Source organism: Pholcus phalangioides, unplaced genomic scaffold, assembly GCF_987345545.1.
Source record: "Pholcus phalangioides strain wild (caught in Gottingen) unplaced genomic scaffold, Ppha-v1.0 ptg000024l_1, whole genome shotgun sequence".
NCBI lineage: Eukaryota > Metazoa > Arthropoda > Arachnida > Araneae > Pholcidae > Pholcus > Pholcus phalangioides.
The window spans coordinates 11,012,988-11,034,550 of NW_028301616.1; the positions used below are offsets into that span (position 1 = coordinate 11,012,988).

The 21,563-nt window shown below is 37.8% G+C and overlaps 1 protein-coding gene across 1 annotated transcript; it reads left to right on the plus strand.

Moving 5' to 3' along the window:
• The first annotated feature begins 229 nt into the window (after positions 1-229).
• Positions 230-11,222, plus strand: LOC149068730 (glycosaminoglycan xylosylkinase). The gene is made up of 8 exons (XM_089251410.1): positions 230-434; positions 2,470-2,921; positions 3,073-3,159; positions 3,426-3,535; positions 7,506-7,677; positions 7,778-7,966; positions 9,948-10,007; positions 10,840-11,222. Exons 1-8 carry the CDS (start codon positions 327-329, stop codon positions 11,048-11,050), a joined length of 1,389 nt encoding a protein of 462 aa, XP_089107536.1. The 5' UTR covers positions 230-326; the 3' UTR covers positions 11,051-11,222.
• Positions 11,223-21,563: the final 10,341 nt, after the last annotated feature.

The window sequence follows — 21,563 nt, forward strand, 5'->3', positions numbered from 1 at the left end:
AACAAAAATAACAATCACTAATGAAGCTCACACAAGCTGCGCTCCACCCTCATCCTTGGTTTTTCTTTTTTAATGTTGATTTTTTTTTTTTATTATCTTGGACTTGAGGTTTGTTTACCTTCACATTTCTCCAAAACGAGCACGTGTGTTTACGAGGTCTTATCGCCTCTGTCGTCTGCTGGTTAATTAATTTCTGTTGCCGAAAATTCCTAGTCAAAGACGTCCGATACAAGATTTGTTTACATTTTTTCTCTATTGAAAAACTGTCTTTCATCCGTGGTCGCTTGCACTGAATGTCACGGATGAAACAAAAATAACAGTCACTAATGAAGCTCAAGCTGCGCTTCACCCTCATCCTTGGTCTCAGTATTTTTATGTTGATCGCGTTCATTTTGTATCTCCGACTCAATCATGCGAACCGTCAAACAGAGATGGTGAGATTTGTATTGCATGTTGCATTTATTTTTTATTGGGTTTAAAGACAATGGGGGCGAGGGTAAGGATTTAAAGGCTCCAGCTTGGGATGGGGGGTGATTTTCTTTTCTATGAATTTATTTTTGAGGGGCCCATGAAAAATTAATGGGCTGGGGTCCCCACCCGGCTGCATGATGTGAGAGTCATGTTACAAGTGTATTTTTTTTATCATGAATTCCAGTTGAGGGAACAGTTGAAATATGATTATCCTCAAGGGATATATTTGTTGCTTTCATTATCATCTGAGTGGGGGGGGGGGAAGGAACAGGTGCTGTATAATCCAGAGATTGGCGATTTCTGGCGACTTTTTTTTTCGGCGACAAACATGTTCGACAACCTGACCAAAAGTCGCCAAGGCCGTTAGACACTTCGGACGCCGAAAAAAAAAATCGCCAGCATGGAAAACAATAATAAAAACCCATTCAAATATGAAAAATATCATGAAACATGAAATATAATATTATATTTAAATAAACATAGGTCCTGCATGTTGCATAAATAAGTATATTGTAGGTATAAAAAAATTAAAACCCAGACTTTTTCCGGGTATCCAGATTCTTTTAAATAACGAAAATTAAATAAAATAACGAATATTACTAAGAAAAATAAATAAAAAGGATTCAGCCTTACCGGTCGACGAAAATGTAATCCGGTTCGTGTAATCCTAACGCTCAGAATGAAAAAAACTAAATGGCTGTTCAAACGTTTGAAAAGACACGCGCAAAACAACTAGCGAAAGGTAATAAAATTTATGTGTTTATAGACATGCATGTACATTAGATCAGTCAGTTCATTTGTCGGGGAAGGGGGTCTACTGCCCTCATATCCTGGATATGGATCGGAGATACAGGATGAGGGGGGAGGCTGACAGGGCTTCAGTCCTGGGACCCGGAAGAATTACTATAATTTTTTTTATTGTGCTATAAATTTACTATAGAAGGGCTCGTGGAAAGTCTGGCTTAAGGGGCCAGCCGAGGGGTCTTGCTTCAGGATATGAGGGCATTGGACCCCCTTCCCTGATGAATGAACTTACTGATCTAATGCATGTCTATATGAAATTCAAAAAAAAGCAAAAACATTCCAATGAATAGGTGACTAGTATTTCATTTTGAAAAAGAAGAGGAACTATAGGATCTTAAATAAGGTAAAACATGGGACGCAGCCAATTGTCATCAGAAAAAATCACTGAAAAATTGAACCTGACCATAATATCATAATTATTAAAATGCTGTTTATTCTATTTCTCTCGCTCTATTTTAGTACACATTACAAATTCAAATATGTATTTTTGAAAAAAAAACAGGACTAATGTAAAAAACAATTTGGAACGACTGCAAACACTGAATTGTCCTGTAATACAGGACACAAATGGTCTCAAATTATTTCGGATATTTCGCTTGTCCTTGGGTTTAGAAAAGTTGAGAAACACTGAGATAGACCAATCAAACAGCTCTGAAGCGTGTGATTCAGTGGTAAGATGCTCGTCTTCCACTGTGAAGGTTAATGTCAAGGTCCACTGGTTCGAATCCGGGCAAGAACATCAGAAATAAGTTCTTTACCTACCGAGTCTGGGGCGACCACTGATAGAAGGCGCCTTCATTTCCCATCCAACTCCACTGGTTGGAAATTACAGTATGGCGATATATCACCAGAGTTGGTGTGTTTTAAAGTAGTAATCAAACAGCTTCATTTTACAGGCAACCAATCAGAACTTTGCTGCAGACTTACATGCAGGTGCTTAGCTTCACTCTGACCATGGCGTTTTACTTGGCCAAACACATATATTTTTTCACTCAGCCATTTGGATTTAAGCTTTATTAACCAACCCAAGTGGGATTCCCAGTCAGTGTGATAATGGTTATATTTATCCTCTGAAGAGTGCACCAATTGTTTGTGTTGAAATGCATTAGGAATTTTGTGATTTTTATTTTATTTTCAGTCTTTGTTTCATCCCTTCTATGGCTCTTTTTTATGCTTAATATTTCTGTTTCTCAGGAGCTTCTGAAGCCCAATTTTGCCAGATTGAATCTGAAGCTTGAGCATTCGACGGTGAAACTGATTTCTGAAAACAAAGAGGATAGCAGCACTTTCAACAAGAATTTGACCATTTCAAGCGTGGCGACGGTTGCTGGCATAAAAATCAACAGGAAGCTGCAAACTATAAATTTCACGGTTTCAGAACACTTCTCCAAATACCAAGACATTCTGAGTGCTGTGAAAAACGACATCCAGTTCAATGTGCCGATCAGAGTCTCGCCATGGAATCTGGCAGCTGGTTGGGTGAAACCAGACGAGATATATTCTGAGAGTAGACCAGAACTTGGTTACGTTTTGAACTCATTAGCAACTTACGCTATCACTTACGCAGGAGTCGGTTATAAAGGTACGCAGCTAAAGATCATGCTGAAATTGAACGGCGGGCAAGACGTCATATTCAAGCCTATCAGGTAGTCGTGTTTTTTTGTGTGTTTTCATTGTTAGACAGCATGAAGTAACTGATTCAAGCATTCGTTTTGTTGTTGCATTGTTCTGCTCAGCATTAAGTTGTCACTATTCTATTATTTGCTGAAAGAATTTTCCATTTCATTTTTTTTAAAGGTATGAAAGAGATTACGTCATTACTGGTTCACCATATGATGGAGCAGATAGGCATAATGGTGAAATAGCTGCCTTTCATTTAAACAGGTGAGAGTTTTTTTTTATATTTTTCTCTGTCATTCATAAAAGAAAGGTTTCTTTCGGTCATATACTGAGCATTAGAAACATTTTGTCGCTCAAGAACATAGCCGCATTGTGAATAATAATTTTTATATGCTAATTTGCAATGGATGTTTTACATAGACCATGTGAGAAAAGTTTATTCACTATATGTTTGAACAGGTCTTAAAAAAAATGACTGCAAAATATTATGCAAAACTAAATTGTCTTTATTTTCCCCTTTTTTTTGGCAGGTTACTTGGATTATCTCGGTGTCCATTGACTGTGGGCCGTGTCGTAAATCTGAAGACAGAAGTCCAACCTGTTGCTTCCAATTCTCTATCAAAAACATTCTTTGTCAAAGGTAATTAATCTGTTGAGTAAAAGTAATCTAACCACATACAGTTGACACTTGTTACAACAGCTCCACCATCCCACAGAAAACTGACATCATATTCGGTAGGTATCTGGTGTATATTAGGTTCTTTTGATTCCAGAAGTTGAAGACTTGTATGGAGATGGAAATTTGATATCAAGATTTTGCCTATGTGAACTGCGGCAATTCACATAGGCAAAATCTTGATATGTGAAGGGCAAATGTGATAGGCAAAAGATATAGCTTCTTAGACACAGTTAAACTCTTGATGGCAAATGAAATTTCCATCTTCACAAGTCTTCAACTTCTAGAATCAAAAGGTAGGGAGCCTAATGTACACCTCTATCCAGAGAAGCCATTAGATTTGTTTGTCTCTATTTCATGGTTCCAGCGGCTGAAAACTTTATTTTAAGATGGAAAACAAAGATTGGATCAGGAATTTGGCAATTTCCACCAAAAATTATTGATACTTTAGTGGGTTTGAGGTATCTGACGATTGTACTTGATGCTGATCCTACCAAGAGATTTTGGAGTTGTGCTAAAAAAATCAATTGCAAACCAGTTGCTATTGGCTCTAAGATAGCGACAATAGGATTCAGGGTTTAGGTCTGTTCCCGATTTGTGCCGGAGACTTACCAATTCAATGTCTTGATGCATAAAGTCCATGGTTAAGGTAGAAGATGGCCACAGTACAATATATTTGTACGATATCAGCATGCGTTTCTTCATACTGTCCTACCAAATACACGTATAATTTTACATTTGAAGAAATGTCCGGTTTTTCTACCTGTATTACGAAGAGTGAAGGAATCTAGGTTTATACATGCAATGACAAGGAAAGAGGAAAGATATAAAGCATAAATTTCATCAAGTTGATGTAAATTTTCATGAAAATTATCCATTTTTAGTCAGATGTTTTAATTTTTTTCAAATAATTTTTGAATTTAGAGAGAGATAGATGGGGCTTTTTCTCAGCTCAAGGAAACAGTTATTTTCCAGATATTATGCTGAGGTGAACTCGGAAAGAAAAGTCATCGAACCCCGGGACTCGAACCCAGGCCCTCTTGCATACCGAGCAAGCATGCTACCATCTGCACCACTGGAGACATGACCTTGCCTTCTTTATTTCACGCACTGTGGCGTGAGGCACTGAAGTAGAGGCATTAGTAGCCTCCAGGAGGCCATTTCCTGAAGTTAAGAGAGGATTGTCTTTCAGGAAATGGCCCCTCTGGAGGCTACTAATGCCTCTACTTCAGTGCCTCAAGCCACAGTGCGTGAAATAAAGAAGGCAGGGTCATGTCTCCAGTGGTGTAGATGGTAGCATTCTTGCTCGGTATGCAAGAGGGCCTGGGTTCGAGTCCTGTGTCACGATGGCTTTTCTTTCCGAGTTCAGCTGAGCATAATATCCGGAAAATAACTGTTTCCTTGAATTTTTGAATTGTTTTAATTTTTTGAAACTTTAGGAAACATTCAATCTATTTTCAGAAAAAAATTTTGCCACATATACTCAAGAAGAACCTCATAGTTTGGGCTTTCCAGCTTGAACATTTCGTGAACTGCTCTCTTAAATTTCTGGGGTACTCTAATTTTTTTAGAAAGGAGCAGGTTTCCAGAACAAACTTTGCTTGCAAACAGAAATTCTACAGAATAGCTTCTACAAATACAAATACAACGCCACAACAGGCAAATTGCCCAACGAGGTGGCTGACTTAAGAACATTATGAATCCCCGAGCCATTTTTTGGAGGCCCCACCTACTACTGCTACACCACACATGCACTCCGCCCCCCGCAGAACCCCCAACGAATCGGTACATGCGGGAATGTGCGTGTACGTGTAGTGAAACCTGCGTGAAGTTTTTTTGTTTGTTTCTCTGTAATGCTTGTTATGTGTAGTGCTGCCATTTGCCACCAGTTTTTCTAACTATGAGTGAAGTGTTATGATTGAATGATTTATTGTTGTAGGACTGTTGCTCTCTGTGGCGAGACTTTTTAACGGGGAGATCGGCTCGCATTTGCGCCTTGAAGTTGGTAACCACAGAAAACCAGCTTCAGCCGACCACCACGGTGGGGTTCGAACCCGGATCCTCGCATCGTGAGTCCGTCACTATAACCCCTCGACCACCACAGCGGCGTTGTGTTTTGCGGAGTATATGTTTACACAGTATTACTCCACATTTATGTCATCTTGTCTCTTTTTTTTTCTCAAGTAGATGCATTATGTGGAACACTTTTTTTGGAAAAGCTGATTTTAAAACAAGAAGGGTCTGAATAAAAATATTGTATGAAACATAGAAATCCAGTGGAAATGGGAAACATGGAAATCTCTAAAACTATTTGAGATATTCTAAATTATGTCCTCAAAATTGACTCGTTTTCAGTACTTATGCCAGACATAGTACATTGAAAACCACACAATTTATTTGAATAGTTTTGATGCTGTATGTTTCTATGACTGTTGTCTGTGCAATGAACTAAAAGTTTTAAGATACACAGAATATATTCTCTGAGATATGGCAGTTTTCGTGGAACAAAACATGAATTTTTACAAAAAAAGTTAATTTTTTTTTTCATTCAAAAAGCTGTAAAGTTCTAAACATGTGGCAAAGATCCTAGTCCATTGCACAGCTAATGTTATCTGGAACACTGATGAATAATTTCATTAGAATATCTTGTGTAGTTTTTGAGAAATTAGGTTTTGCGTGGAATAAAGTAACAAAAAAGGAATAGTCAAATAACGTGTTTGAAAATTGTTTGTTGCCTTTGAAACCATTGTTCCAGATGATTTAGATCAGCCATAACTTTGTTGTTACTTATTGCATGTAAAAGAATAAAATAGTTTTGGATTCTGTGTAAAATATTCTTCCCAATGAATTTATAAAACCATTTTCCACAATTTTCAAAAAAAATTGTCATTTGAACATAGTCAGTTGCCTTAAAGAAAAATGTTTCGCGAAAAAGTTCCATCAAAAAAGTGTAAATAGAATTAAACAAAATGAAGAAAACATGCAAATTTATTTCCTTTCTCCTCCTGAGAAGGGAGCAGCAAACGTTCACCATTTTGAAAGTTTTATAGTCATCCATCCACAAGATGAGACTTGGCTACATCATATCACATTAGACGATTTTATTCAATTCTTTCAAGTGCAACAATTATGCATATCATGCATTGAGAATAGCTTGTGGAGCTAGAATGAATGAAATGAGAATAGAATGAGGAATATATAGAGCATGTCCAATATGGTGGTTCACAGCCAAGTCTGATCTCCTAGTTGGAGGACTATACCTCGCCTTACATCTTTTTCAACTTAACATCATCATTCTTGGACCAAATTACTGATGTAAGTCAGGGTATAACTGTATATGATACGACTAAATAACATTATTCAACCTCTACATTCGTGGTTGAAATGAATGGATTTGTATCCTGCAAGTGCAGTAGAACTGTCAAGTCAGCTGAAGTTGTTTTTCTGTCGTTCCCAACTTCAAAGCCCGGGTGCAAGCCAAACTTCCTGTTGCCACAGAGAGCTGTAGTCCTACAATACACAATGGTACAAATATTCAATCATTATGCTTCACTCATAGTTTGAAAAATAGATGGCAAAACTAAATATTCATGCACATCACTATATACATAGTAAAGTCTGTTAGGTACACATGCACACCTCAGGCACAACTCATTCGGTAGTAAATTGCCTTTGGTGATAGACCAGAATTGCGCTGAGTTTGAAAGAAAGAAAAGCATTGTTGAGTCATCAAAACCTATTTTAATTTCATTTATTTAGGAATTTCATCCATTTGTTTTTATTAAATTTCATCCTAACCTCACAAAAGATTCCATCTGTGTCGAATTCTTGATAATGATTTTAATAATTACTCAGTGTTGCAGTTTTGATTATACCTTTTTATATATGTACAGTTTGATGTTTCATTCAATGACTTAATCTTATTGTGCTATAGAGAATAATACATGCTTTTATGGGAACTGCTATTACTGTTCTCCCACTGATCCTGCATGTGGGAAGGGCGAAACCATAGAAGGTGCAGTGATCTTGATGCTTCCGGCAAGATATCGTCTGAAGAAATACCGCTCACCTTGGCAAAGGACATATAAAGAAGGCATCACTGCTAGGCAAGTTGAATCGTCTTCCTCAGTAGTTGGCTGGATTTTCTAATTAAGTTGTTTTTAAAGATGTTTATCTAATTAAGATATTGTTTTGACATATGATTAGGTGGGAGCAAGACTATAAATACTGTGAGCAAGTGAAGAAAATTCGTATTTACAGCACAGGTCGTAGACTACTTGATCTCATTGATGCAGCTGTGTTCGATTATTTGATTGGTAATGCTGATAGGCATCACTATGAAGTGCTTGCTGATTTCCCTGACAGTGCAGTGATACTTCTAGATAATGGGAAAAGGTATAAATCTTCAATTTCTTTTTTCCCATTGATAGACTCAGTTAATTCACCTACATTATTTTCACCGTCAAATTAGAATCATAACTTGGTGCAGCTAAGTTTGCATTGACCAATCAGGACAAAAGTGTACCTGACGTGCTGAAAACGAAAACAAAACAAATGCATGTGGCAATCATTGTAGAATAAGCTCCTCAGTGCTGACGTTGCCTGTCAGAAACACTAGGTATCACTTAATAAAGTTCCACCTGGCTAAGTGAAATTCTCAGAGGCCTCAAAATTTAGGTACATACTTAGTTCTACATGTTGTAAACAATTTGATAATAAATTATTCATGCTCATCTGTTGACGGAAAATTTCATGCTGTACCACAGTTAAAATTAAGGTAAAAAATCTAAAATTCAGCTCCCTTAAAGACTGAAGAGGTTTAGATCTAATCTATATATATGAAATAGCATGTCCTGACTGATTTATCATTGCAGAGCCGAAACCGCTGAAGCTATAAATATCAAATTTTGTCAATAGTTTTGTTTTGACATAAAGACGCACTAATGAGAGTTTTTTAATTCGACCCCTGGGGGAGGGACCATAGGGGTGATCATGCCAAGCCAAATCCATTGAAGTGATATTCATGAAATTTGGTCAGAAGTTTTGATTCATGACGTAAACACTAACTAACCAGGGTTTTTTTTAAATTCAACTTCTAAGAGGGGTCATAATGGGGTTCAAAAATAAATTATATATATATATATATATATATATATAAATCATGCAGAGCCAAAACCGCTGAAGCTCTATTCATGAAATTTGGTCAAATGTTTTACGTCATGACTTGAACAATAACTAAGAAGGTATTTTTGAAATTCGACCCGTAATGGGGTTCATAAGAGGTTTCAAATGTAACAGAGAAATCACGCCAAGCTGAATCCACTGAAACTCTGTTCATGAAATTAGACGAAATGTTTTGATTCATGACATAAACACTAACTAAGAAGGGTTTTTGAAAATTTTGTCTCTAAGAAGGTCATAAGGAGGTTCAAACGTACCATGGAGAAATCACGCTGAGCTGAATCTGCTGAAGCTGTCTATTCATGAAATTTGGTCAAATGTTTTGTTTCATCATGTAAAGACTAAGTAAGAAAATTTTTTCAAAGTTCGACACCTATATCAATCCTCGTGAGGGGGGGGGGGGTTTGTTCAAAGGTTATATGGAGCAATCATCACTGAGCCGAAATCGCTGAAGCCATAAATATGATCCCATATCAAGATCCCTTCAAACTGAGCAATCACCCCATTTTCATTCATGTCTGTTTATTTTTCACATCATATTTCTATTCGTAGGAAAAATGAGAGAAAATGAAACAAAACTTGTTCTTGGTGGAAAACATAATTCAAGAAGGAATTTCAAAAAATTCTCCAGCACATCTTAGATTATCTGAAATTTTGAAGTTTTGAGACACTACTGCATAGTAAACAAATTCTAAAATTGACTCTGTACAATACTCAATACAAGCCATTGGCCCAGTCAGGTGTTCTATAAAAAGGGGCTATTCCCCCCCCCTCTCAAAGTTATGAGAAAATTCTCTAAGAAAAATATAAATATTTTCTAACCTGCTCTCTCTATTTTTCCAATTGTCCCCTCCTGTTGTCTCTCACTTGGTTATCATACTTCATTGTGAATTTATTTATTGACTCACAATCATTACATCACATGGCAAGGAATTCTGATCATGGACCATCTTGTTTGGGGAAAACTCCCCTACAATTTAGAGTCCAGCCCTATCTTTAGTCTTAACCACTCATTTAATAATGTGCTGGTCTATTTGAAAATATTATGAATCGTATTATATGATTCATTCTATCTATACCCATCAGAATGTTTAATAATTTTAAATGTTTACATTATGTCTGCATGATTCTGCCTTTTTTGTCCAAGGAAAACAATTAACCTGAAACTGATGTAACTGTCTTTGTTTCTTCACAGTTTTGGTAATCCATATTGGGATGAATTAACCATTTTAGCACCATTGTACCAGTGTTGTAGGTAAGTTTTCTACCTATATTTGTATCTTCTTTTGAAAAATCATTTATTTTCTTTTAATTTTGATTTGCTTTTTAATTTCAATTTTAATTATTTTCATGACTCATTTATTTTTATTCATATTGATTTGTACAAGAAACTCCTGGGATATATGCTATCAGTCCTCTGTATAATATCACCACTGTCGATAAGAATGAAAATGACTTCATAATAATAATATACTTCTTAATACTTCTAATACCAACCCTCGTTTGCATGAAATGGCAGTGAATCAACAAAAATGATCAAACATGTATGATAGTTTAATTTAAATAGATGTTAGTTTAATTTTTTTTTTCATAAAGTTTTACTATTTTAGGCAAAGTCTTGGCTACAGATCCAGATTGAATTGCTCTGAACATTTCACACACAGAGTCTTCCAAACTTGACTCACTGCCTCCCTTCTCAGAAGTTTCCCCCCCCCCCCACATCTCCTCCCTTGCCAAGCCATCCCATAGAATCTCATGTTGTATCTTTAGCTTCTAGTTTTTCCCCTTTAACTAGCTCATTTCGTTCCTCAGAAGGTATGATGTCATCCACTTTGAGAAACATCGATCTACAACAACAGTAGACATGTCTAGTAGTGAAGAAGTAATCTCAGTTGTCCTGAGATTATCCGAGCCACTGCTCTATAGCCCATATGCTTTTTTTTGGTTATGCCAGCCATGAAAGCATTCATCCCTTCATTTTTACATCTTGTTCAATTTATTTCTATAATGCTAGCTAAAATGTATCCATCAATAACTATTATATTGGTATTATATGAATACAATATTGGTATTTTTTCTCCCACCAGAATCAGAAGGAAACTTTTTGACAGGCTTTGGAAGCTGGTCGGACATTTAGGTGAATCTCTAAAGGAAGTTATGAGCTTCGATCGTCTGGCCCCAGTACTATCTCAAGCACACCTTGAATCTCTGGACAGAAGATTGAGGACTGTTCTAGCCGCAGTTGATGTGTGTTTTGATGAACATGGTGAGAATGAAGTCCTCGTAAATGATTCATGACACAAACAATTAATATGTGAATGTGTTTCCTTTTAATTTTAAGGGCTGTCAGTAAAAATATGTTGTTTTTAAATAATTATACGGGGTGATTATAAAAAAACTATCCCGACATATGTGCCCCTAACTATCATACCATTCACAGAAACTGAATGAAATTTTGGCATAAGGTATTTTGAGGTATGCGCTCAAGAATGGAGCAACAACAGTGTTGGAATGGAACAGCTATGGAAAACAACAGTGTCACTCTAACAGTTACGGTTACAGTGAGAAAATTCAAAAATATCAAATGGCAACACCAAGTTTTTTGTATTGGAATGCGATCTCCATACTGAAAAACACTAAATAGCGTTGGAATGGCACCTGTAGCACGAAAATCCCCGGAGCTAGGCAAGGAAAAAGTAAAAAGGACTTTGCCGTGCACCAGAGCATTAATGTTCGTTTCATTCGTCACACCGTTTCTTCGGCTGAGATCCCAGCCTGATCAGTCCTCCACAAGGTCATGTGGAAAATTTGTGAAACACAATAAAATGCTTTATTTTATGCTGCTTCTCTGTCCTTATTGGTTGTCCTCACTTTTAGCCTATCTACCGCCGGTGATTTTCATGCTACAGTTGCCGTTCGAACGCTATTTAGGGTTTTTCACAATGGAGATCACATTCCAATACAAAAAAACTTGGTGTTGCCATTTGATATTTTCGAAATTTTCTCACTGTAACCGTAACTGTTAGAGTGACACTGTTGTTTTCCATATCATTCTTGAGCGCATACCTCAAAATACCTTATGCCAAAATTTCATTCAGTTTCTGTGAATGGTACGATAGTTAGGGGCCCATATGTCGGGATGGTTTTTTTATAATCACCCTGTATTTAAAAACAATTGTTTCAAAAGGGAAGATTTCTAATCAGAAGATTATTTCAATGCATAACTTTCTTGAAATGGGGAATCTTATATGAAGGTTTTGAGAATATAATTTAATGGAATTTTATATGATCTATCACTTAGCAGTAATGCCCATAAAACCAGGACGTATCTCAGTGCATGAGGAGTCCATCCAGACATAGCCTTGAGGATCTCATGTCCATAGCAGGCCTACATAACAAGGTTTGGTACCCTTCTTCTCAAGCAGGGTATGAAAAAATCATGAAGTTTTTTAAAAAATCTAAAAAGTATCAGATTTTTTTATTTAAAAATCCAATTTTTTTATTTAAATTGACTAACTGCTTATTAACTAGAACAAATCTTGTTAATCCTTAAGAACACATATGTTTCACGTAATCTCTCAAATTTAATTCAGCATTAATGAGTAAACTAACAGAATAAGTTCAAGTCTATATTTACCAAAGATCTTTTACGCTTCTTTTAATCACAAACTTTACCACATATCAATAACATGCATACCATACAAGATTACTCTTCAGTATCATTGAAGTTATGTAAAGAAAAAAAAAACTAAATTTAAATTTCATGATTGTCAATTAAACTAAACTGTCAATTAAACGATTAAATTAAAAATCAATGATTTTTTTAAAGAAATCAAATGATTTATAAATCAAGCTGATTTAAATTGGGGTACCCTGTTCTCGAGAGTAAGTTGTTATTTCTTGCTTATTATGAGAATTGGCCGGAGAGAGAGAAAAAAAAAAGAACATCTCTTGGCCCTGCATAGAACCCCACAAGAGGGAAGTTCACTGAGCCTTAATGCATGGGCCCACTTGGGCATGGTCCGGAATACTTGAGTGCTTAGTGGGCTTCATGATAATGAGATCTGGTAAAGATTTTCGAGATTGATCCTGCAAATTGTTAATCAGGGAGAGAGACATTTTTAGTCAGATAAAGCATTTCAGAAAAGTAAAATTTTCCCGGGACCTATAATGCTCTTATAAGATGGTTCTGCGCTGAACCCTCACCCAGAAATCCAGATATCTGCTTTGTTTTGAAAGAAAAATTTTGCTTGCTAAATAAATTAACTCAAAAAATCATTTCACTAAGTATAAAGGGTCCCACTCTTTGATGAGAGGTGGTGGGCCCTGAATAGGACTGAGCTACGAGAAGAATAGTTCAGGAGCGGGAAGGGTTGGGTTTCATGGGCGAAAATATGTGACAACATTTTACCAAACTTTCCTGTTCTCCCCCGCCCCCGTGCGGTCATTCATAGGATCTTATTGTACATGTAAAAATATTACTGCTCCCTCTGGTTCATCATGAAATAAGGAATGTTATCGCCTATTTCAGGAGACACTTGTCTGGATTCACAAAAATTTAATGATTTATTTCAAACTAATCGCAGGAGTCGATCAGGTTTAGGAATTTTTTGTTGTTCGAATGAAATTGTTCTCTATATATATCCCGTGGTTTTGTAATGATATTGCAGTATTATGGTGTGTTTTCGTCACTGTGATCCAACTTTATGGTTTCTCGAAGAGTGAAGTCTAAATCAATGAATTTTTTGTTGTATGATAAACCTGTAAATACTGATTGCCTTTAAATTAATTATTATTGAAATATATTGCAGTACATTGATTATGTTATTGTGGTTGATGCCAAAGCGTTTTGTACGCCATTTTTTTTTATATATATCACTGTGATCAATCTGTACATACTGTAAGATCTGTGTTCTTAGTTTGCATTCCAGTAGATGTTTTTTTTGCTAATATATTTCACGTTTCATTTACATATCAGCGCATTTTTTTAAGCATATGTGTGTTTATATTATGTGTATTAAATTGTATTTTAATGATGTTCTTGTTCATGATGTGTGTGTGTGTGTTGTTTCTCGGTGTTTTGATATTATGTTAGTATTCGATACTACATTGAATGTTGAAATGACACTTATCATATGGCTGGATCCAACAGCAAGCAAATCACTACTAAACTGCACAGGGATATAATAAATATTCTTCTGGGAATTTCTATCGACTTAGTGTGCATGCCGGAGACTGTTGTGAGTGTGTGACCATGTATTTGTATGTTGGAGTTATAAGATTTTTGATGTTCGAGAAGTGCTGCCATCCGCCTTGTATAATAGAAGTGGAATTGGCAAATGCCTGAATTTTTGTGTTTATTATATGGATAGTGTTGGAGATTTGCCTGCTGTTTGTTGCGTGACTTTTTTAAATGAGAGATTGGCTCACATTCGCACCTGGAAGTTGGAAAAATCACAGAAATTTTCCAACTTCAGCCGACTAACGCTGTACCGCTTTCAAGGAACCAGGATTCTCCCGATTGCCCCCACTACTGTGATGTGGCATTAGTTTTAAATTAGTTGAAATCAAAATTTAAATTAGTTAAAACCTGGCTCATTATAATAACATTACTGAATGTTTATGACAACGTCTCCTATCATGCTTATACTAATTACTTACCAAACGAACAGCTATTGCTATTATAAGCACGACTCTATAAGCTGTATAAAGGGTGTCTCAAAATTAATGGGTCTATTCAAAAAAAAATTAGTAAACAAAGATCAGGAACCGATAGAATTGCTTCATTGTGCTTGGAGAAACATTAATTTTTCTGTCTCAGAATTAAAAATCAGTTACATATTTTAGCAACAGATGACGCTGCAGTCCGAAAAACTGAAATATGGTACTTTCAAATATATTCACTATTTACAGCACCATCATGAAGCTCATAACAAAATTTTCAGAAACCCATGCTAATGTCTCAGCTAGGATTTTTAAAATAACATATTTCAGTTTTTCAAACTGCAGCTCTCTGCTCCATCTATATTAATAAACTTTGTAACCAATTCCACAATTCTGTCTGAATTCAATTCAGGCCATTCTGGCTGCAAAATTTGTTGTGGGTTTCTATAAAAATTTTGTTTGGAGACTGTACCAGTGTTCTTGAACCTTTTTGCACGTGCGAACCGGTGGGGGGGAAAAAATTGAACAGTACCATGGATTGCAGAAATGTAGGAGAAAAATTTTGTCAGCCGAAAAATAAATGTATCATATAATTTTCGGACCAACAAAAAATAAATGGGCGAAAATTTCACTTTCGAAAAATGAATGAGGAAAAATAATTTGCAAACCTTCTGATGGCCCAAACAAAAATAAAAAACGTATATAGAGGCGATAAAATATTTTTATGTAAAATTAATTGCTTGTTTCTTCAATCGGGGTTATCACACCCCGGAAGAGGAATGCGATAATTCATGAAATTTTCAGAACTTTTATATGATAATATTGCAATCAATCAGTTCTTTCAAAATTACCAGCGTCAACGTTTTTGATTAAATAACAAACTCAAGAAAACTTCGACTGAAAAAGCGAGGAAAAACTGGCCCATTTTTTTTTCGAAAAGGTCAGAACGGAGAAATATAAAAGAAAAAATCGGGACTGTCCCGGAAAATACGGGACGTATGGCCAGAGCCATCTTAAGAGCATCATGGGCCCCGGGCCAAGTGATTTTTTGGTAAATTAATAGAAATAAAGGAATCAGGTACTGGAATTCCATGACCCCCACAAGGATGGGGCTGACAGGCAGGGTCGTCGTAATAGCATCATGGGCCCCCGGGCCAAGGGATTTTTTGGAGGCCCTACCTTAAAAATTCAACTACGTCTCGTTTTTCTGAGGCACCTCTTATCTTGAGGCCCTTCGGGCACTGCCCTGGGTGGGGGAGGCATGCGTTAAGACGGCGCTGCCTAAGTTCGCACCAGGCGTCCTCCTTTTCAGCTTTGAATCTGGTAAGCCTATATCTGAAGACCAGATAATCCGTATTTTCACTTATTTGTTTGATCATCCATATTGTCCGAATTTTTTTGTGGAAAGAAATAATAATTTTTAATAATTAAATAATTTAATTTTAATTATTTTTTAAATAATTTTTCTCCATAAAATCGATTATCGCAAATGTACGAATTTTGTTACCGAAATTTTCGTCTCATGAAAAAATTTTATGCTATATATACACAGTCAAACCTCGTTAATGTGTCACTCTTGGGAGCGCAAATATATGACTTAGCAAGCGGAGTGACTCGTTAAGTGGAGTAAGCCATAGCTGTGCCAATTCCAATTGGGAGTTCCAAAAAGTGACCCGGTAAGCGGAGTGAAGTGTTAAACGGGTGACGCACTAACGAGGTTTGACTGTGTATGTGTATGTATATATATATATATATATATATATACCTTTTTTCATCATCGCATGAGTTGCCTGAAATTTCGATATCAGATGGCAGCACCAACAGTATATAAATCAAGCCTCCATCGAGTTAATGAAAGGGACAATTCCAGAACTAATGAGATATAATTTTAGAATCAATGAAAGAAACAAATCCAGAATCAATGAAAGAAACAAATCCAGAATCAATGAAAGAAACAAATCCAGAATCAATGAAAGAAACAAATCCAGAATTCATGAAAGCAGTTATTCCAGAAGTAATGAAAGAAATAATAATTTATAAAGGAAATAATTCCATAATTAATGAAAGAAAATTCAAGAAATAATGAAGGAAAATTCCTGAATTAATGGAGGAAAACTCAGAATTGATGAAGGAAAATTCAAGAATTGATGAAAGAAATAATTTAATTATTAACATTATATAATGAAAGAAATGATTCCAGTATCAATGAAATAAATAATTTAATCTTTTTTCACCTTCAGATGAGTTCTCTCTCTATCCTTTTTTTTAAGCCATAAAACCAATTTAGGTACAAACAATATTTAGAGACCGAGCTGTGAATTTCTACGGGCAAATTTGCCAGGCGGGGACTTTGTTTTCATCGAGTCACGTGATTTCCGTGCATTTGATGTCGCTGCAGTCGCGGCGGCTGGATGCTCCCTCCAGTAATATAAGCTCGATGCAAGCCTCGGAATCTCTGTCGTCTGCTTCTCTCCAGGTTACTTGTTTTGGACTTCTTCTTGTGTCCAGAAAAAAATTACTGAACTGACAGTTAGAACTTCCAGTTCTGTTTGTGAGCTTAGCTTGTAGGGAACCAAACAAACCGACTTCTTGTCTGTCGTCTGCTCCTTAAGAGGTTCTTTGTTTTGGACGTCTCCTTATGCTCAAATAAAATAACCGAACTTTTAGTTCAAACTTCCAGTTCAGTTCATGAGCTTTGTTTATGAGGAACTCAGTGGAATAAAGAATATAGTTTTTTTAATTGAAACTTCATCATCACCACGTAAGTCACTTTTAAATTTGATATTAGATGGCAGCACATAACTATAAAGTGGAGTGTGAAAAATTCACTTTTTACTGTCTTACCTGTCGTCTGCTTGTGTGGAGGTCTTTTGTTTTGGATGTCTCCTTGGGTCTTAAAAATATTACTGAACTGGCAGTTCGAACTTCCAGTTCTGTTTGTGAGCTTAGATTGTAAGGAACCGAACAAACCGACTTCTTGTCTGTCGTCTGCTCCTTAAGAGGTTCTTTGTTTTGGACGTCTCCTTTTGCTCAAATAAAATAACCGAACTTTCAGTTTAAACTTCCAGTTCAGTTTATGAGCTTTGTTTATGAGGAACTCAGCGGAATAAAGAATATAGTTTTTTTAATTGAAACTTCATCATCACCACGTAAGTCACTTTTAAATTTGATATTAGATGGCAGCACATAACTATAAAGTGGAGTGTGGAAAAATTAACTTTTTACGGTCTTAGCTGTAGCTTCGCCTTCCCCACATAAGGCACTTCTGATTTTGAAAGTAGGTAGCAGCACCATGAGTATTTTTAAAAATGAATGTCTTAAAGTATTCTAGAGTATTAAATATTAATTTTAATTCCCTTAAAATTGTTAGGGCCATTGTGAATTTGCTGGAAATGCTACAAGGCAAAAAAACCCAAAAAAAAACTGGTATTGGTGGATGGCGTAACGTTTCGAGTCATCCGGTATATACGAGACTCATTACTTCCTATAATATTATAGATGCAATATGTATAGTACGTACTCGCCTAGCGGGAAGACTGGATGCATTTATCGCACCCACGTCCTGCAACAGGGGTCGCTAGGCTGGGATCTTCGTTGGGGTCTTAGAGGCCAGATTTTTCATTGGTTCCTCGACAAAGAATTTATAGTATGAAAAAAACAGAAATGATAAGAAACTAGGCTGAAGCCTTTCAGCCCCAAAGAGGCCGTGCGACCTGTGCAGCCACATGGAGAGCCTCTCTAGGAAAGGGTGCCAAATCCGAGTTGGAAGGTAAAAAAAAAATTGTTGAGCTGAGAAACGTCATCGGGGCATCAAAAATAGATCTCGCACATGCAGAGATTCCTTTCTCTTTTCTGCCCTCACTCATTTATACATCAAGGCCACCTTAAGACCATCGTAATCCCGGGGCCACAACAAGAGGTTTGGTCAGCTGTGTCAAGCAAGCATTTTGGCACGCTCTTGTAATGTTGAAGCAGAGTTGGAAACAATTCAGAAAAGAAACCATAATCGGTGTTCTTAACTAGGGACGGTTCTTTGACCGTGCGACCTGCGCGGCTGTATGGGGCACCGCCAAGTGCGGATCCAGGTCGATGTGTCGAGAGAACCGAATTTTCGTGGGTCCCCACTCGTGGCCTGCAGGCGATGTGCGTCTGTGCACCTGCCCACGTTCTCCCATATGTTTCTATTGATATATCATTTCATGTACAAGTGGGGAAGTGTGTGTGTGTGTGGGGGGGGGGGGGGAGGGAGCTGAAGTTGTATGAGGGGTCCTGCTGCTGGTTGGCTTGTGGCTTGGTGTGGGTGGTTTGCTTGTCTTGGTTGCCATTGGATTTCTCCACCGTGGCCTACGTCTCCTGGGACGGACCAGCTTATATCCCCTAAGTGGGACAGAGTGGGGGTCACGATTGGTCTGGTGGTGGGAGAAGCGAATTGTGTAAGTTCGTTGGATCGTCCCGTATTTTACAGGACAGGAAAATTTTCCAATATTATTCGGTTCTGACCTATTGCCCCCACCCCTGGATCCGTTCATGAGCAAAGACAGACATCTTCAGCTGCTGCGAATGTAGCAGAGGCAGAAATATTCAGCTCCGAAATGTGTGGAGGCAGAAATATTCAGTTCCGAATGGAACGAAGGCAGGTATCTTTAGCGGCGAATAAAGCCGTGGCAGACATCTTCAGCTTCGAATGAAGTGAAGGAAGGGCGGATCTAGGGCGATGTGTCGGAGAAGCGACTTACTGTGTAGTCATTCGTATTTCATGGGACAGACAAATTTCTCCCATATTACTCAGCTCTTGGGAGGGGCGATCACCCCTGTCTGGATCCGCACTTGGGCACTGCTCTAAGAGGAGTGCAAAAGTGAGAATCTTTGTCGACAAAAAAAAAAAAAAATGTGGGCCGGGGACACCAAAAATAGGTTCCGCATAAGTACAGATATCTTCTCAAGTCACCCCTGTTCTTAACGCATATTGGTGCATCAGGCTCCCCTCCACCCTCCAGAAGCAGGGCCGCTGTGTCAGATTTTTTTACCGGATATTCATTACTCTAATGAATTTATAAACAACCATGGATCCCATATCCTACAGCATGGCTCCTAGGCTGAGATCTCTGGTACACCTCCAGGTCAAACTTTTCATGCCCCCCCCCCTCCCCTGTAGTAAGTCTATAATGTGGGAAAATACACAAAAAAAAAAGATAATTATCGTCCCGTGTCAGCTTCCTTGTAGTTGCGGCCCACGGGAGCAGCGCGTCTTGTGACCCGGGCGTCGGATCAGAGGGGGGGGGGGCACCAAAATGTGTCCTTGCTCCTGCTGACTAAGCGTTTAGTTGCAGTCGTTGCAGTCCTGCCTACTCTTGTGGGAAGGGCCGCAACTTATGGGGGTGGGCAAGCGGGTCCAATGCCCCTGGCACCGGACCAGAGAGGGCACCAAACATTACAAAGGGCGCCAAATTTTGATCTTCCCCGGCTGACCAAGCATTGACCCTGTTGTGACCCTGCTTGTGGGAAGGAGCCTATGGGGGTCCACCCAGGGACGTAGCGTGCCTTCTCGGGGCCACGGAGCAGACTTTCTTGGGACCTCTTGAAAAGATTTATTATCATGCAAAATAATTGTATATTTTTTTGCAACTCCCCCCCCCCCCCCATTTGTTCGAGGCAGGACTCTGGTTGCCTCAGCCCTTTTACGGGCCAGGGCTCATCCGGGGGAAGGAGGGGCTCAGAATAATAGGATTCGAAATTTTTTTCGAAGCATTTTTCGTACAAATTATTAGGTGAGCATTTCCAGCCAGAAGGGAGGGGGTGGGGGCGTTGATATATCACTTTGTTCGGGTTCCAGGGCCGTTTTAAGAGCACCATGGGCTCCCCCGGGCCAAGTGATTTTTCTGAGTCCCTACCAAGCAAATTTACATGTATGCTCCTCGAAAATTTCAACTATATCTCATTTTTGTGAGGCCACTTTTCTCTTGAGGCTCCAAGGGCCGTGCCCGGGTGGGTCCATGCGTTAAGACGTCATTGCTGAGGTTCCGTTTTCATTTCCGACACCCCTCATATCAAATGGTAAAAACCGGTATCAAATTTGCACTCTTCAACGATAGACCAAGAGCGCAATTCCCCGAATAAATGTGCAATTTGTTATCTAAGGTTTGAATACTTTCAGTAAAAAAAAGCAGCAATTATTTCACATTGCACGAGTCGAAAATAGTTAAATTTAACGTTTCGCGTGTGACTGCCAATTAGTGTAACTTAATTTGCATATTGAACTTCCCCAATCGGAAAAAATATTTCTTTTACGTCTTTGTTAAAAATCAATGAGCGTAAACTCATGAAAATGCATCGTGAGATACACTTTGATGTTTGAGTTTCTCAAAGGTGTTTTTTTCCCGAAGAAATACGAATATTGGATATTTATTTGGTGGAAAACCTTCCCACACACACACACAGCTCTCTCTCTCTGTTCGGTGATATTCATCCTCTCTGTGTTTATTTATTATATTAGTCTACAGTTTTCTAAATCACGCTCCCAAAGGCCAAACGTTCAAATTTTTGATCTTGATTCCGGGATTTTTTATTTATTCCAAGGAAAGTAGATATTTATTTATTAAGTATTGGGAAATTGATGAAGTGGGGGAGCAGTTGCATAGAGCAGTCGGTACGCCTCTAGGTATGGATCAAGAAAGTTTTTGTGTGAATACGTATTTTACAGTCCAGTAGATCGCATTGCTATCTCACATCACATTTACTGGTACCTGGATAAAATGTCCTATAAATGGGAGGTCCATGGCACAGACACCAAGATTTCCTGGGGGGTCCACGACTAAAAGTATATGGGAATCCCCTGGGGCTTAGAAGTTAATCGATCATATGGACATTTTTTTTTCAGCCACCTCTTGTCCTTTGTATTGTATTCGTATTTAAAACCATCTACTGAGTTCATCTCAATGACTACGTAGTGTAACGAAGGACCTGCTCCTTTGTTAAGGACAATTTTCCAATTGTATTTCTGTTTGATTAGATCTTGAAGATGACTGGGCTGAATATTCGAAGTTAAGTAAACACAAAAAGCATTGCAAAATAACAATATTCATACGGGATATTTTAGAATGGACTCCCCTAACTCTTGAAAATGGCATAATTCAAAAACAGTGATAGT

Coding starts and splice junctions, on each gene's coding strand:
- LOC149068730 (XM_089251410.1), top strand. CDS start 327: ATGAAGCTCAAGCTGCGCTTCACCCTCATCCTTGGTCTCAGTATTTTT. Junction 7,967..9,947: donor CTTCTAGATAATGGGAAAAG/GTATAAATCTTC, acceptor GTTTCTTCACAG/TTTTGGTAATCCATATTGGG. Junction 10,008..10,839: donor CCATTGTACCAGTGTTGTAG/GTAAGTTTTCTA, acceptor TTCTCCCACCAG/AATCAGAAGGAAACTTTTTG.